This window comes from Limulus polyphemus, unplaced genomic scaffold, assembly GCF_000517525.1.
Source record: "Limulus polyphemus unplaced genomic scaffold, Limulus_polyphemus-2.1.2 Scaffold6266, whole genome shotgun sequence".
In the NCBI taxonomy this organism is placed as follows: domain Eukaryota; kingdom Metazoa; phylum Arthropoda; class Merostomata; order Xiphosura; family Limulidae; genus Limulus; species Limulus polyphemus.
In genome coordinates this window covers 27,996-41,617 of record NW_013671876.1, presented here as the reverse complement: position 1 = coordinate 41,617, position 13,622 = coordinate 27,996, and the positions used below count along the sequence as shown (strand labels likewise).

Below are 13,622 nucleotides of genomic sequence, written 5' to 3'. Positions count from 1 at the left end.
ATTTACTTGTGACCACTCAGTGTAGTTTAGTTGTACACGAGATTTTGCTTTTTAACATCTTATTCGGTCTAGTACATTATTTAAAGAAACTCACCGCATACTTTATTTACATCTGTATGGTGTACTATATTAATTTGGTGAGCAGAGCGATTGTGACTTAACTTATTAAAACTAGATGTTTAAGCGTTATAAAAAATTGTAATTTATTTAAAGTGTTTTTTTTTTGTATGTGTGAATTTTGAACTTGGGCTGTCTAAGATATAAAAAAAAACATTATTACTGTTTACAGACTTCCAACGCTAAAATCTGGGGTTCGAATCCCTGCGTGGAACCAGCAGATAGCCCAATGTGATTTTGCTCTATAAACAAACAAACGTATTTATATAGCTACGCATCTAGGTGGCTTAGCGATTAGTCTAAGAACTTATAACGCTAAAAAATCGAGTTTAGATACCCGCGGTGGGCAAAGTATAGGCAGCTTTGCTCTTAACAACTAACAGATAAGTATATATATAGTTGCGATAGTGGATATCAAATCGAACACCAATATGTAGTAAGTTTCAGTGACTTTTACAAAGAGTTACAAATGGTTCACTAATATGTTAAAGAAATAATTAAAATTTGGTGGTTATTTCAGAAAAAAAAAGCAGTAACGTTAATTAGATAGTCTAAGCTTATACAGCGTCCAATCACGCTGGCAAAATTTGAAACACAAGATTTCTGAATTCTACGAGGCTTAAAAGAAAGAAATTACAAGATAATTAATAAACTGCTATTTGAAACTTCAGAATATGTTCACACTGTCATAATTAGTTAATTTTTTAAGCAAGTTGTCGGAGTTTCAGTAGTCAATTCAAGGCATTAAGAGGACAATTTCTTTACACCATCTTAAGTTAGCCCTATTTATAGACTTGGTTTTATAGCTGAGTTGTTTCGAATAAATCATATCCCATTCTCGAAAATGTAAATAACGACATTTAATGTTCTATTACATAATTACAATATATTTTACTAACACTTATATCTCGGCTCGGCATGGCCAGGTTGTCGCGGGTTCGAATCCCCGTGCCATCAAACATGTTCGCCTTTTCAGCCATTTGTACGTTACAATGTGACAGTTAATCCCACTATTCGTTGGTAAGAGAGTAGCCCAAAAGTTGGCGGTGGGTGGTGATATGACTAGCTGTCTTACACTGCTAACTTAGGGACGGCTAGCGGAGATAGCCCTCATGTAGTTTTGCGCGAAATTCAACACAAACAAACATATCTCAAAACAGAGCACTTTGATTCAGCAATGTCACAAAGAAACTATTTTCATATATAGTTTGTTTGTTTGTAGTTAAGCACAAGGCTACACAATGGGCTATCTGTGCTCTTCTTACCACGGGTATCGAAACCCGGTTTCTAGCGTTGTAAGTCCGCAGACATACCGCTGTGCTTCATGAAACTATTTTCATATGTAGAAATACGTTTAACTCCCTATACATGTTATATGTACTATATACTTTTCACACAAAATTATTAACATTAAGTGCTTAAGGTTAAGAACGAACCATTTTAGTTAGTAAACAAAATGTCGTGTATAATTAAAACAAAAACTATAATAGTTGTATTTGTCCGACAATGAAAAGGTACAAAAATTGTTCAGAATTGTGTATTTGATATTTATAATATCGAATGAAATAAAAGTATGTACTTAGGACATTATTATCATTGATAATATTATTATTGAAAGAAAATTGTTAAGTGGATGTTCTTGAAATCTCAAACTACAACAAACCCCCATTATTTATTTTCGATAGTGTGACTGACAGTGTTATTGTAAATTTAAAATAGAATTTATCAACACAGTCTGTAACTAAACTATTTATAGTTTCTGTGATACGTTGGTTTAATAACTAGCTCAAATTTGAAAAGACAAATGTACTTGGAGGAATAATACCGACAAAAGTTTTATAGATAAGATAATAGAACTACTTTTTGTCTACTACATAGAAGGCTGAAGTATAAAGTATTCTGGGGCAAGTAGTTCGGTCTGTGCATTCCGATATGTTGGGGTGGGAAATGGTTAGGGAAAGTATTCTCAATGTTTGTTAAAATAAATACATTAATAACATGGCCAATCAGCCTAGCAGTAGAAGAAATGGAGCGACTAAAATAAGACTGACAAGTAAGAACTATTGTTTTTTATATTTTATTTACTACTGGTGAAACAAAATGAGTCAGAGGTCATTCACTTTTAAGTTAACTAACGTCAGTAACGATAACATGTTAGGTACACAACTGAACAAGGACGACTTAGTTAATAACATAGTCATTGCAATGAAGTAGGAAACTGTATATTTTCAGATTAATAGTATACTGTAGAGTAGAACTAGAAATATCTCTAAATTCTCGTTCACCATCAACCTGAATAGACGTCTTCAAAGTTAAATATATAATGTTTTGTGTTGTAACATTTGAGGCTGTTCCTTCCACTAGCCCTGAACAATGAAGGCTTTAGATAAAACACCGTCTTTGGTCTAGAACTTAATCAGAAGTTAAAGGCCAAATGATTTAACGATTTAGAAATTTCTTGTATGTTACATTGTATAGCCTGAGGTTGGATTACTGATTTGTAAACTGTGGAGTATTGTAATGGTTTCTGTTGTTGGGCAGGTTCTTTTGATTTTTTGGTAAAAATAATTCAAACTAGTCCACTCTTCCATTAGTTATAGAAATCTGTCAAGCCATAGTCCTGAATCATAAATAAAACTTAACAGTCACTTGTAATTTTCATCTCTCTTTCCCTCAACTCTGAGACATCATGCCAAATCTACACACATATTGACATTTTTAACCATCACTACATCGTGCTAAAGAAACCCCCTCTAGCAGATACTACAAACTGTATAAATTACAACATACTCATACCAATAGTGAATGTTGAACTTAGATTAAGTCAGGAAGCTTGAATGTTTAGTTTTGAAGTAAAAAACAAACAGAACTACGAGACTTTACTAAATTATATATCCCCCGTTTTCTTCTTCTTATGGTTGTACTTGTAGAAAAGTAAACTTATCTTGATGATTTATCATCACATGAGAATGTAAGTACTGGGAGATGGATAAAAATGAAGGCTGTTTATAAGAAACAATAAAAATATGTGAATCTCGGTAAAAAAACCATGTAGAATATTAAAAGGAACTGGAGGTGTTACTGTAATTTTTTTACCATTATGAAGCTGTAAAACTTAAAGTAATTTAACAAGATTGATATTTCATACCTACTGGACGTATTTGAGTAACTGAATGTGAGAAAAAATATTTATGCAGATATATATAAATAATATTTTTCATACTTGATTTATATACATGTAGAGTCATAAGAGATGTTTTAATAATAATGTATGTATGTATGTTTTCCTATTTTTGTAAAACTTTTTTAATTATTAGTAATAAATTCTTATAAGGCTAAAGTTTCTGCATGTATTTACATGACGTTATCATTAGGCCTACTGTCAGTAATTTATGTACCGATTTAAATGTTCTACCTGTACATTGAAGGCAAATTTAAAATATGTTGTAAATTTGATCACTTATACATATACAGTCCAGTCACTTTTAGATTATATAACATTTTACTATCTGTTTTAATAATAGTAAAGTGTAAGTAATATATATTTATAACAAGTACAGGATAAAATCTTAGTTTTAATGAAGGTAATATGTGTGTGTTGTTTGTAGGTTTAAAAATTGTTTTTGGTTTTTTCTTGGAATAATTTGTAATAAAAATAATTACATAAATGTCAGATGTCACTTCATTCACAATTTTGATACTACAAAGATCAGATAACAGTAAAGAATAGTTTGAAACTCGGTAATCAGAAAATTAATGAGGATATGCTTATGAAATATTTTTTGTATGTATTCTTATTTTGTGGGCTTTATTTTTTTTCCCGTAGATTTAATATAATTTTAATTGTGCACTTTGTTGTTATTTCTTGTTGGTGTCTGTCATTTCAACCTAGATTATAAGCATGATGATTAAAAGGGGGGTTGTTTGCCCTGCTTGAAGTCACTCCTGGTATAGCAGAGTTGGTGGACCACTGGACTGAGAGCAGCAGTGAAAGACTCATTTATGGTTGATTTTTCAATATCATGATATGTGTATATACTAGAATCCAGCTAGTAGTTCCACCCTTGATATTCATTTAAACTGTGAATCAGACCATCTCTGTGCATGCTTGAATCAGTAACTAGCCTGATGTATGTAGTTGTTGTGTAACACAATTTGACTCTGATGACCCTCAGGGGTGAGACTACTAAGTAGATTCCAGTATCCTTAAGCCTACATTATAACAGCCTAACATTTTCAAGCCATCAGCACAAGACACTACATGGCATCTCCAGACCATTACCAGACAAAGCATTAAGTTTTCTATTCAAGGTAGAGCATCAGCCATGAAGCACTAACGTGAGCCAAGCATGTTGGGTTCAAGTCCCAGGGCACAATTTCTTAATGCCCCTATTCATTGTTTGATACTGTTGGCATACTTTTCATATTGTAACAGGGAAATATTGAGTTAATAAAGTTACATTCTGGAGATATAGGTTGTAATTTTATTTACGTTTACAGAAATGTCTCATAATAAACTCCAGTTTGTGTTAAACAAAGTTAAGAATAACAACTTTCATATGCTAAGAATACATATATAATTATACATAGAATCAAAGATAAAACCCTGTTTTTGAAAGTAAATCTCTGATCTAATATATGTTATGATCTAGCACAGATGCACTGCATGTGATAAAACACACTGATTATTATGGATTACCAACTGCTTGCTTATTAGGTTGTAAAAAAAATGTAGTCTTAGTGATAGGAAAAATGTATGTTTTGAGCATATGTTGATTTTTTATTATAAAATATGTGTGTAGTTTGTTAAGTGCCAGAATATTACATTTTTGGAATATATACAAGTATGTGTGTATTTAGTACTGGATTTAGACTGTCAAACATTTTACCATGTATCTTGTATGGTAATCATTAATTTAAAATATGGAAGAAATGTGGTCATAATAGAAAATACTTCTTTCAGCAGAGATTCTAAAAAATTGTTTCTAGATGGAAGGCCAGTCACGTGTACGTCTGGTTAAATGGCCAGACACTTTGGAGACAGACTCAATGAACACAAACACAGCACCAGACTTCTGAAAGCACAAACTCAGCTACTGCCAAGCATACTTTGAAAGCAGGGCTTTCAGTCAACTGTGACAACTGCAAGTTACTAGATAATTAAAGAGTTTGGAAATCCCATCAAATTAAAAAACCTGGCAGTAGAAAAATATGGTTGGAAATGGCAGTGATGAGCAACCTTTGGTACCCAATAATAAATCTAACCATGTAACATTTTGCATTAAACCAACTTGTAATGACCACATGGCATATGAACTGATTCCACAACCTGTTGCACGAAACTTCCTCCAGTACTATAGGTCATCTATATAAAATAGACAGACCACACGTTTTTGCCCCAAAGATAAGTTTCTGAAGTCACCTGTAACATTTTAACTCATTCCATTTCTTTTTTGTGCTCTGTTGTTTTGAAATCCAGCTAACAGCTTTCTTCAGATCTTGCATAACAGAGAGAGCAGTTTAAACACCGGCTGTTTGCTCCTTATTTTATTATCAGTATATGTTTGTTCAAGAGTTAAATGTGTGTTTGTACATGTATATGACTTTTAATTACTGGATATGTGTTCATTATTGGTAATTGTTCTCATATTGTCTACGAATGCAGAATATATACTAACGTGTCAAGGTTACTACTGTTTTTATTTGTATGCATGAGTGTAGTTAGAACAGGTTCTATATTTTCTCATATATTAAGCAAGTCCTTTTATCCTGAAATATGATATACCCTTTCTGCATTTTTAGTAATGTGTTAGTGTGGCTTACCAGTAATTGATATCCAACATTAATGGTGTATAACTTTTGTTATTGTAAAAGTTTAAGCCACATTATGTAAGGAAATTCTGTTTGAAAGTAGATATCAAACAATCATTGCTATTATTTTCTAGAAAAGTAAAATATTATTGTTTATTTCACTCATTACAATTCATGTCAGTTGAGATTTAAACCAAAGAGCTCACTTTTTTTCTTGCAATCTGCTACTGGGGCGGGTGGGGGATCAACATATTGTGTCCTGTTGAGTAATTTTATTTTGGTGTGTTACAATCAATACTCAATGTAGAGAACTGGCCACAAACAATTGAGTCAAATACTTATCTTTATAAGCTAAATAATTGGACATCAGTAGTAATATGTTGAATTAAATGCAATACTGGTGATGTTTTTGTTTGCCTATTTTTTATTTGACTTTCGTTATTAAGAACCCTATAGAAAAACAAACATGGATTTAAAGCAATTCAGTACATAAATAGTAAAAATGTATTAAATATGGTGGTATTTTTTAATATTTTAGAAACATATGTGAAATGATACATGTAGGCAATGTACAAGTATACATAAAAGTACAATCATTCAGTTATTAACTGGTTTAGTCACAAAAGCAAAAAGTTTTATGCACCACACAAATACAACTACAAGCTTTATCTTTGAATATTGCAAACTATGAGGAAATACAATGAAATGTACCAAGTTTGAGTCCTAAGACTGCATTTAAAGTTAGGATAGCTACTGAGATGTACTGCTTGAATTTATTAACATAATTGTTGATAAATAAACTGATTATGTACGAAATTACTTCATTATTATTAAGCTAGTATGTGCTAGGCTGAGTACAACAATTTGTGATATTTAAACACCAAAACAAATCAAACCAAGTTTTTATAACGTTAGGCTTAATGGAGTGAGGAACATAGATGTGCCAGTCTTACCATTATACTTATCATTATGTAGCACATTATTAGATTGAAACTAAACTTAAAACGCCACAATATCTAATTACTTAGTTTAATTAATATATTATTATTTAAGTTACTCCATAAAAATCACGATTATGCAAATAACCTACTGCTTTAATATATACTGGGAACTGTGACTTTATTTTCACTTTAGTGTGGATATTAAGCCACGAAGATTAAGCCTAATTAATAATTACACTGTACCTCTTTCAACAGAAAATCGAACAATGATGTTATGCAAACACCCCTATCGATCAAACTTACAACACGTAATTATCAATATCAGTAAGCAAATAATTATAAGTACATCGCAACAATACGTTATTCTTTGAGTTACCACAAGAAACAATTTACGTAATACGAATATAGAGGACAGCTAAGGCACAACACCCTGTTATTTAATAATTGTCCATTCTCATAGGTCGTTTTTTACATACATAAGTATTAACTGTATCGTCAGATTTGGTAGTTTCTAAGTTTAGGTGTATTGATATATACAGTGCTTGAAGTGGGGTACGCTCGTGCATAAAATGGTGGTACGTTTGTCATTGTTTGGAATTCTTAATAAAGATGCATTACTCTCCACTTCGAGAACTATATGAATAGAAAAGTGGTTATCACATATTGCTGACCTTCGCCATTTACTAAATCGTGAATACACCTGATGTAATAAAATGGGTATATTTTCCCGTCTTCCCAGAATTTACCAGTTTCATCTTTCAGAGAAATAATAAAACATTAAAACGAGTCTTTTTTTTGTTTCCTTAATGTGTAACTAAAAATATACCTGGCACCGAAAAAGTTGTTTATCTACAACCATGACAGGGGAAGAGCTAACCTGTTAGAGCTGTGGTATCTTAGGGCTTTAGTACAGATTTCTATAGCAACTAAGTAAACTTTTGAGAATGTGAAGAGAGGGTTTATAGTTTATTTTTAGCTGAAGTCCATACCCGGGAATTTTCCGACTTTGATCCCGAGTTTCCACGAATTTCTTTACCGAGTTTCTGGTGCCTTGTATGTAATCTCTGGGCGAGGTAGCTGCGCAAGTCATAGTGTTTTCTTGAACTTAGAGATTATTTATTTTTTAATATCTCATTGACATCTTTCTATTTCTTTAGTCCATCCACTGTCAAAACTCTGTCAGGACAGGCCTTCCTGTGAAAGTTAGTGTAATTATAAGATTACTTGTTACTATTTCTGCAGTTACACGTTGTTCCCGTCCTATTCATATTGTTTATCTATGAACATGCATTTTAACACATTCGAGTAATACTCAAGAAACTAAGTTAAATTATTCAACTTTATTGAATATTTTAAGGTATGGATCATTACCGCATTGTGTATATTTTGATCTTTGGGGTCAGTCAAATTTAAAATCTCTTGCATATACTAACGCCTAACCAGTCATAGAATCAAAAATTACTGAAACGACTGTCTTGTTTATTGTTAAATGAGACTGACCCGGGGTTTCTAGTGAGATATTTTGTGTTGGTCGATAGAGCTAAGAAACAGCCTGGTTGGCCTTTCGACACTGAATGTCAGTATAAAACATTAAAGAATATCGTTAGGATTTGTTTGAGAGCCACCCCAGCTGTGACCTTCGTCACGTCGTTTCTACGTTTGTCAACAGGAGATTCGACTACTTTGACAGGGTAGTGTAACTAGTAAGTGACCCATTTAAGTAATAAAATATTTTGTTATTCAAGGGTGCTTTCAGGAGGTCAGATACTGACGTGCTCATGCATTTAATAACCTATTAAGTAAGTGCTGAGTTCGTTAGAGAGCAATTCTTGTTCTGATAGTGTAGTGCATGTTTTTTTTTTTTTTGAAATTCACACACACAGTCGCATATTTATGTTTATAGAATAAAAGTGCTTTATTTATAATACCATTTCTATTAACTTTTTTTCATGTAGTAATAATCGTTAAACAAAAAGTACTGTTTATAAGTTTGATAAAGTTCAGATTTGTGAGAAAAACTTGCAATATAGTTTATTGCAAGGCTTTCTTGACATCGAATAACCAAGCTACCCAATGAAATCTGTAAAATCCTGTATTTTAGATTTCAACCTCTATTATTTTTTGCTCAATATAGACCAAAACAAACCGTAAATTTTAAGTTGAACCAATATTTTAAACCAAAATGAATGCCGTAAATTTTCTATACTGTGAAATATAGTCACGATATTACCCTAATTATCCAGGAAAATATAACGATTTTGCAGTACTTTGATGTGGGAGAATAATAAAGACTTCATTATCAGATCCTGCATGGTAAAATCTGTGTCATCACGCATGAATGGATGTCTTCGTGGAAATTTTACAGATGGTTATAGAAATTCACATTTATTATCAGTCAGATATAAATTCTTTCAATATTTGGGTTTGTGAAATCACAGCTTGCTCAATATTTTTATAAAAAGGAATTGTTAAAAAACCATTATTTTTGGAATGGCCCACTTGGAGGCATGTATACGGTAATTCTCCATTTTGTAAACGAAAGAATTAAACATAAATAATAATTTAACCTAAGTCGATGGAAAGTTTATATGGCTTTTACAAGCATAACACAGTCAAATAGAGAAAAGCCAACATGGTCTGGTCCAAGCTTATTAGATACAAGGTATATCTCAGTGTTTTAAACGGTTTGACTAACTTTCAACAGTATGAGTTCGGCTGTGTGTTTTACTCGCAATATGACATCGTATAATAACGTGTTTTAGTGATAAATAGGCTTAATAATGGTGAGCTTTTAATTTGTGGGTTTTCGGCGATTTCGTCAGTGAAAACTGCGACAGTGAGACATCTGTAGGTTCTATCGTTTAAAAATGAGCAAATGTTTTATTTAAAGACTGATTTACTTAAACTAATAGATGTTTCTAAAAAGCATATTGTTTGACAAGAAGACTTCATCATATGATTTATATATTTCGATACAATAATATGCTTTGAGTGTTAGTTTATAAATAAATAAATAAATATATACGAAGTAGTTTTAAATTAGATCAACATGTACTTATAACATTTTATTTTAAGGCTAATATATTTAAAACACGCAGAACAAAGTAGTTGAAAAATATAAACTTTTTAATATTTTAGTTTTCATTATAAAATTTTCCATTTCGGTACACTTAATCCTAACGAGTGGAAAAGAGTCCCCCCCCCCGGTGCATCAGTGATAAATTCACGAACTTCGAATGCTAAAATCCGGGGTTGGATTTCCTGCAGTGAACAGAGTTTAGATAATCCATTGGGTGGTTTTGAACTAAAACAAATAAACAAACGACTAAAAAACTGATAAATTGGTTGTGAAGATTAATTTACAAGCGAAGCGCGTCAAGCACTAGCACGTTAATGTACATTGTACATGGTTAAGAAAGCTTATCATGTCGAGAGATACGACGTAATGGTGAGTAGTGTTGCGAATTAGGCTACGTAATTCAAACCTCAAAGATTGATACGTGACGAAACAAAATAAAATTTGACCTTTGACCCAAGTTTAAGTGCGGCAACGGGGATATTATGTACATTATTTTTTTTCTGAGTTCTGTAATATACACTTGAACATGGTTGCTTTGCCTTTTAAAAACAGTATTGTATTGCTTTGTGTATATTTATCCTTTGAAATAGTGGGATTACTCTAAATGTAACAACGTATTTCGATTAAAATCAACTTAAAAATTATAGATAAAAACTATGTTATTCAATGCAACGTTATTTTCATGATATAAATGACTGTTTGGTTTAAATATTAATGATTAATTTATATTTGCGAGTAAATATTTTATTATTTTTAAGTTTGTTATAATAAGAGTTAAAAGCAGACGATTGTAGAATGTTTTGTTAATAACTAATTGGTGTCGAGAATATAGCAAGTGGCTAGACGACTATGTAATAAAGACATAAATAGCACGAGACGAGCGGGAAGACGGGCAACAATTGACAGATAGAAAACGAGAATATAGCTGTGTGAAGTAAAGGTACCGTAGTTGTGATAGGCCTAACGATTGACATAGGCCTAACGTTTAATATGTTAGAGTGAAACTAAAAGTATAAAAAAGATAAGAAGGATAATTTTATTCCGTCAAAGCGTGGTTATAAAGTAATTGAATCAGCCTGAGTGCACTTTGACAAAAGGGACAGAGAATCTTCAGAAGAAAGAAGACCAAACGAATTACGGTAACTTGCGCCGCAACTGTAAGTGAATCACACACAAGAATACTAGTACTAGTACGATAGTAATATAGAGAAGATAGTTCGACTTGTCAACTGAAAGCCTAAAGTAATTGAATAGGCCTAAGTGGACTTTTGACAACAAGAAGAATAAAACTATATATAAATAGTTTTTATGATATGCCTGTAATCTCTATATTGTGAAGACTTTGTTGTACATACGTTTAACTTGTTTCGAATATATATATATATTATTTGAAATCAAGTAAAGTGTGTGCTGTTTATTCATCATTGAATTTATCGTTAACAAGTCACAGACACGAAGTGTAGAAGAATCCTAAGCCCAACAACAACATAGTATATATTTATACTATTAAGAAATATAAGTAAAAGCCATTTATTTCGACAATTGGCAAAAAGAAGAACTTGTATATATATATATATATATATTTTTTTTTTTTTTTAAAATCTGACAGTTATACTTAGAGGTCTCACCAGTGACTATTTTACACGATGAGGACTAATGTTTGACCTTTATTAGATGCAACTTTTATGTGTATAGTTTTTTGTTGTTTGTTTAACTTGGGCGTTTGCAGAAAATCTCGTGATGTAATTTTTGAACGTTGTCTCCTGGAACACATCCTTTGAGCGTGATTATGAAGCGTATAGGGAGTGAAGGGGTGTCCAAAGCTCCTTGACAGGGAAACTGATCAGTGATCCATTCTGTCGCACAAACTGATTCAGTAATGTACTCTGTGAAGAGCCGTTGCACTTTACGTTCTAAAGTATTAATGCTTCAATTTGCTTGTGAGCTCATGGCTTTGTTGGTTACAGGATCCCTAATAACATACATGGGTCCAACAAAAAAAACGTCGAGGTCGCAATTAATCCCACTAATTTATGTATATTATTCGTAGAAAATTAATAACTTCAATCTTTTTTTTGGCAATAAATTTAGAGAAAAGAAAACGACCTTTGTTCCCCCACGTAATAACGAGAAAACTTTTTATTTCAACCGACTTCATCAGACAACAACTAGTACTACTATTACTACTAGCCCTAATAAAGCCGCGAGAACGAAACAATAGCTAAAATAAATATAATCTGGAGAGTAAAGATTTTTGTCCTTTTCTTTAATTTTATTGCCAAAATGTCTAAATCCCTCCAGTAAGCACTACAAGTTCTGAAAAACAAGATATCGTCTCTTTTTATCCCTTCTTGATTGTTCAATCTTTTTACAGATAGTTGCTGAATATGATTGAACTTGTAGATCCCGCCAGCATATACAGTGATTGGTATAATTTGAGGTTTAAAAATGTCTTTTAGCAATATTGGTAATTTGTTTCCACCTAGGAGAACGTACACACAACTATTGTATAAATTTAGAAAATGAATTACAAAAACTTTAACGAGTGGAAAACGCTAAAATTTTTATAAAAAAAAACAAACAAGAAAAAAAAAAAAAGGCCGCATGTTTGTTTAAAAAGCTGTTATTTTCTTGTATTGGAACAGCGAACCATACCTTAATTATTGTATGCTTTTTACTTTCCTGGTGTATTTTATTGATATAAAATTTAGTTTTTACTGGAACTGCTGTTCATTGGTTGGCGTGCCGGATTGTGGAACGGAGATTCCGTCGTTTGCATCCCGCTATCACACACACAAACTAGCACATAGAGCCATTGGTGCGTTATAAGAGTAACGATCAGCTTCTAGTATTTGTTCTGATAAGAAGAGTAGCCTAAGAGTTGGCGGTGGATGGTGTTGAATAGTAGTCTTCAACGAAGTCTGTCGTTTCCAAAGTTAAGGGCGGTCATCGCAGATATCCCTAGTATAGTTTTGCGCGAAATTCAACAGACCCTGATAGCCATTACCGAACCAGTTGCCTTTCGTGTGAGTCATTCATTGTATGGTTTTCGTTAGTAGGTCAAACACGTGAAATTCGGTTTACAACGTTTATACGAAAGTATATTTTCCAACGTAGAACTTGCAGGTTATTCAAAGTCTTAAATAGCTAGTTATTAAACTTGTTGGGTAATTTTATTGTTGATTCTTTGGGTTTGGGTTTTGTTAAGGATACAAGCGCATTACCAAAGACTGTTCAAATTTAGAAGGTTGTCTCGTCAAGCCTTTTCGAACCGTTTAATATATCGGAGTGGCCAAAACCAGTTTTATTTTTCTCTTCGAACTTCGTTGTCTTTTAAAGGTAAATCAAGATTATCCCCATCACCACCAGAAACACGAAACAAAACAAAAAATAAACGTTATCTCCATGAGAAAGAACAATAACAACTGATATTCTGGCTCATTCTAAAGCTATTAAGTGTACCGTATGCATATGTCCAAGATTCACCTAACCTGTATCTTTGTTATCCAATGGATTTTTACTGAGTGTAAGTGAATTTTAAGTCTCATAAGAGCTAGTAAAAACTTTTAAAATACTGAATGAATTTATAGACACACACACACACACACACACACACACACATATATATATATATATATATATATATGTAGTAATAACTAACCCGTACCCCCCCT

At 32.3% G+C, this 13,622-nt stretch overlaps 1 protein-coding gene across 1 annotated transcript in view; it reads left to right on the top strand.

The window, feature by feature from the left end:
• The first annotated feature begins 2,031 nt into the window (after nucleotides 1–2,031).
• LOC106473545 (E3 ubiquitin-protein ligase SMURF2-like) overlaps nucleotides 2,032–13,622 on the top strand; it is a 38,402-nt gene continuing 26,811 nt past the window's right edge. Inside the window, exon 1 of the mRNA XM_022401959.1 lies at nucleotides 2,032–2,170. Within this exon, the coding sequence (XP_022257667.1) occupies nucleotides 2,116–2,170 (55 nt within the window). The 5' untranslated portion in view covers nucleotides 2,032–2,115. The remainder of the gene's footprint in view (nucleotides 2,171–13,622) is intronic.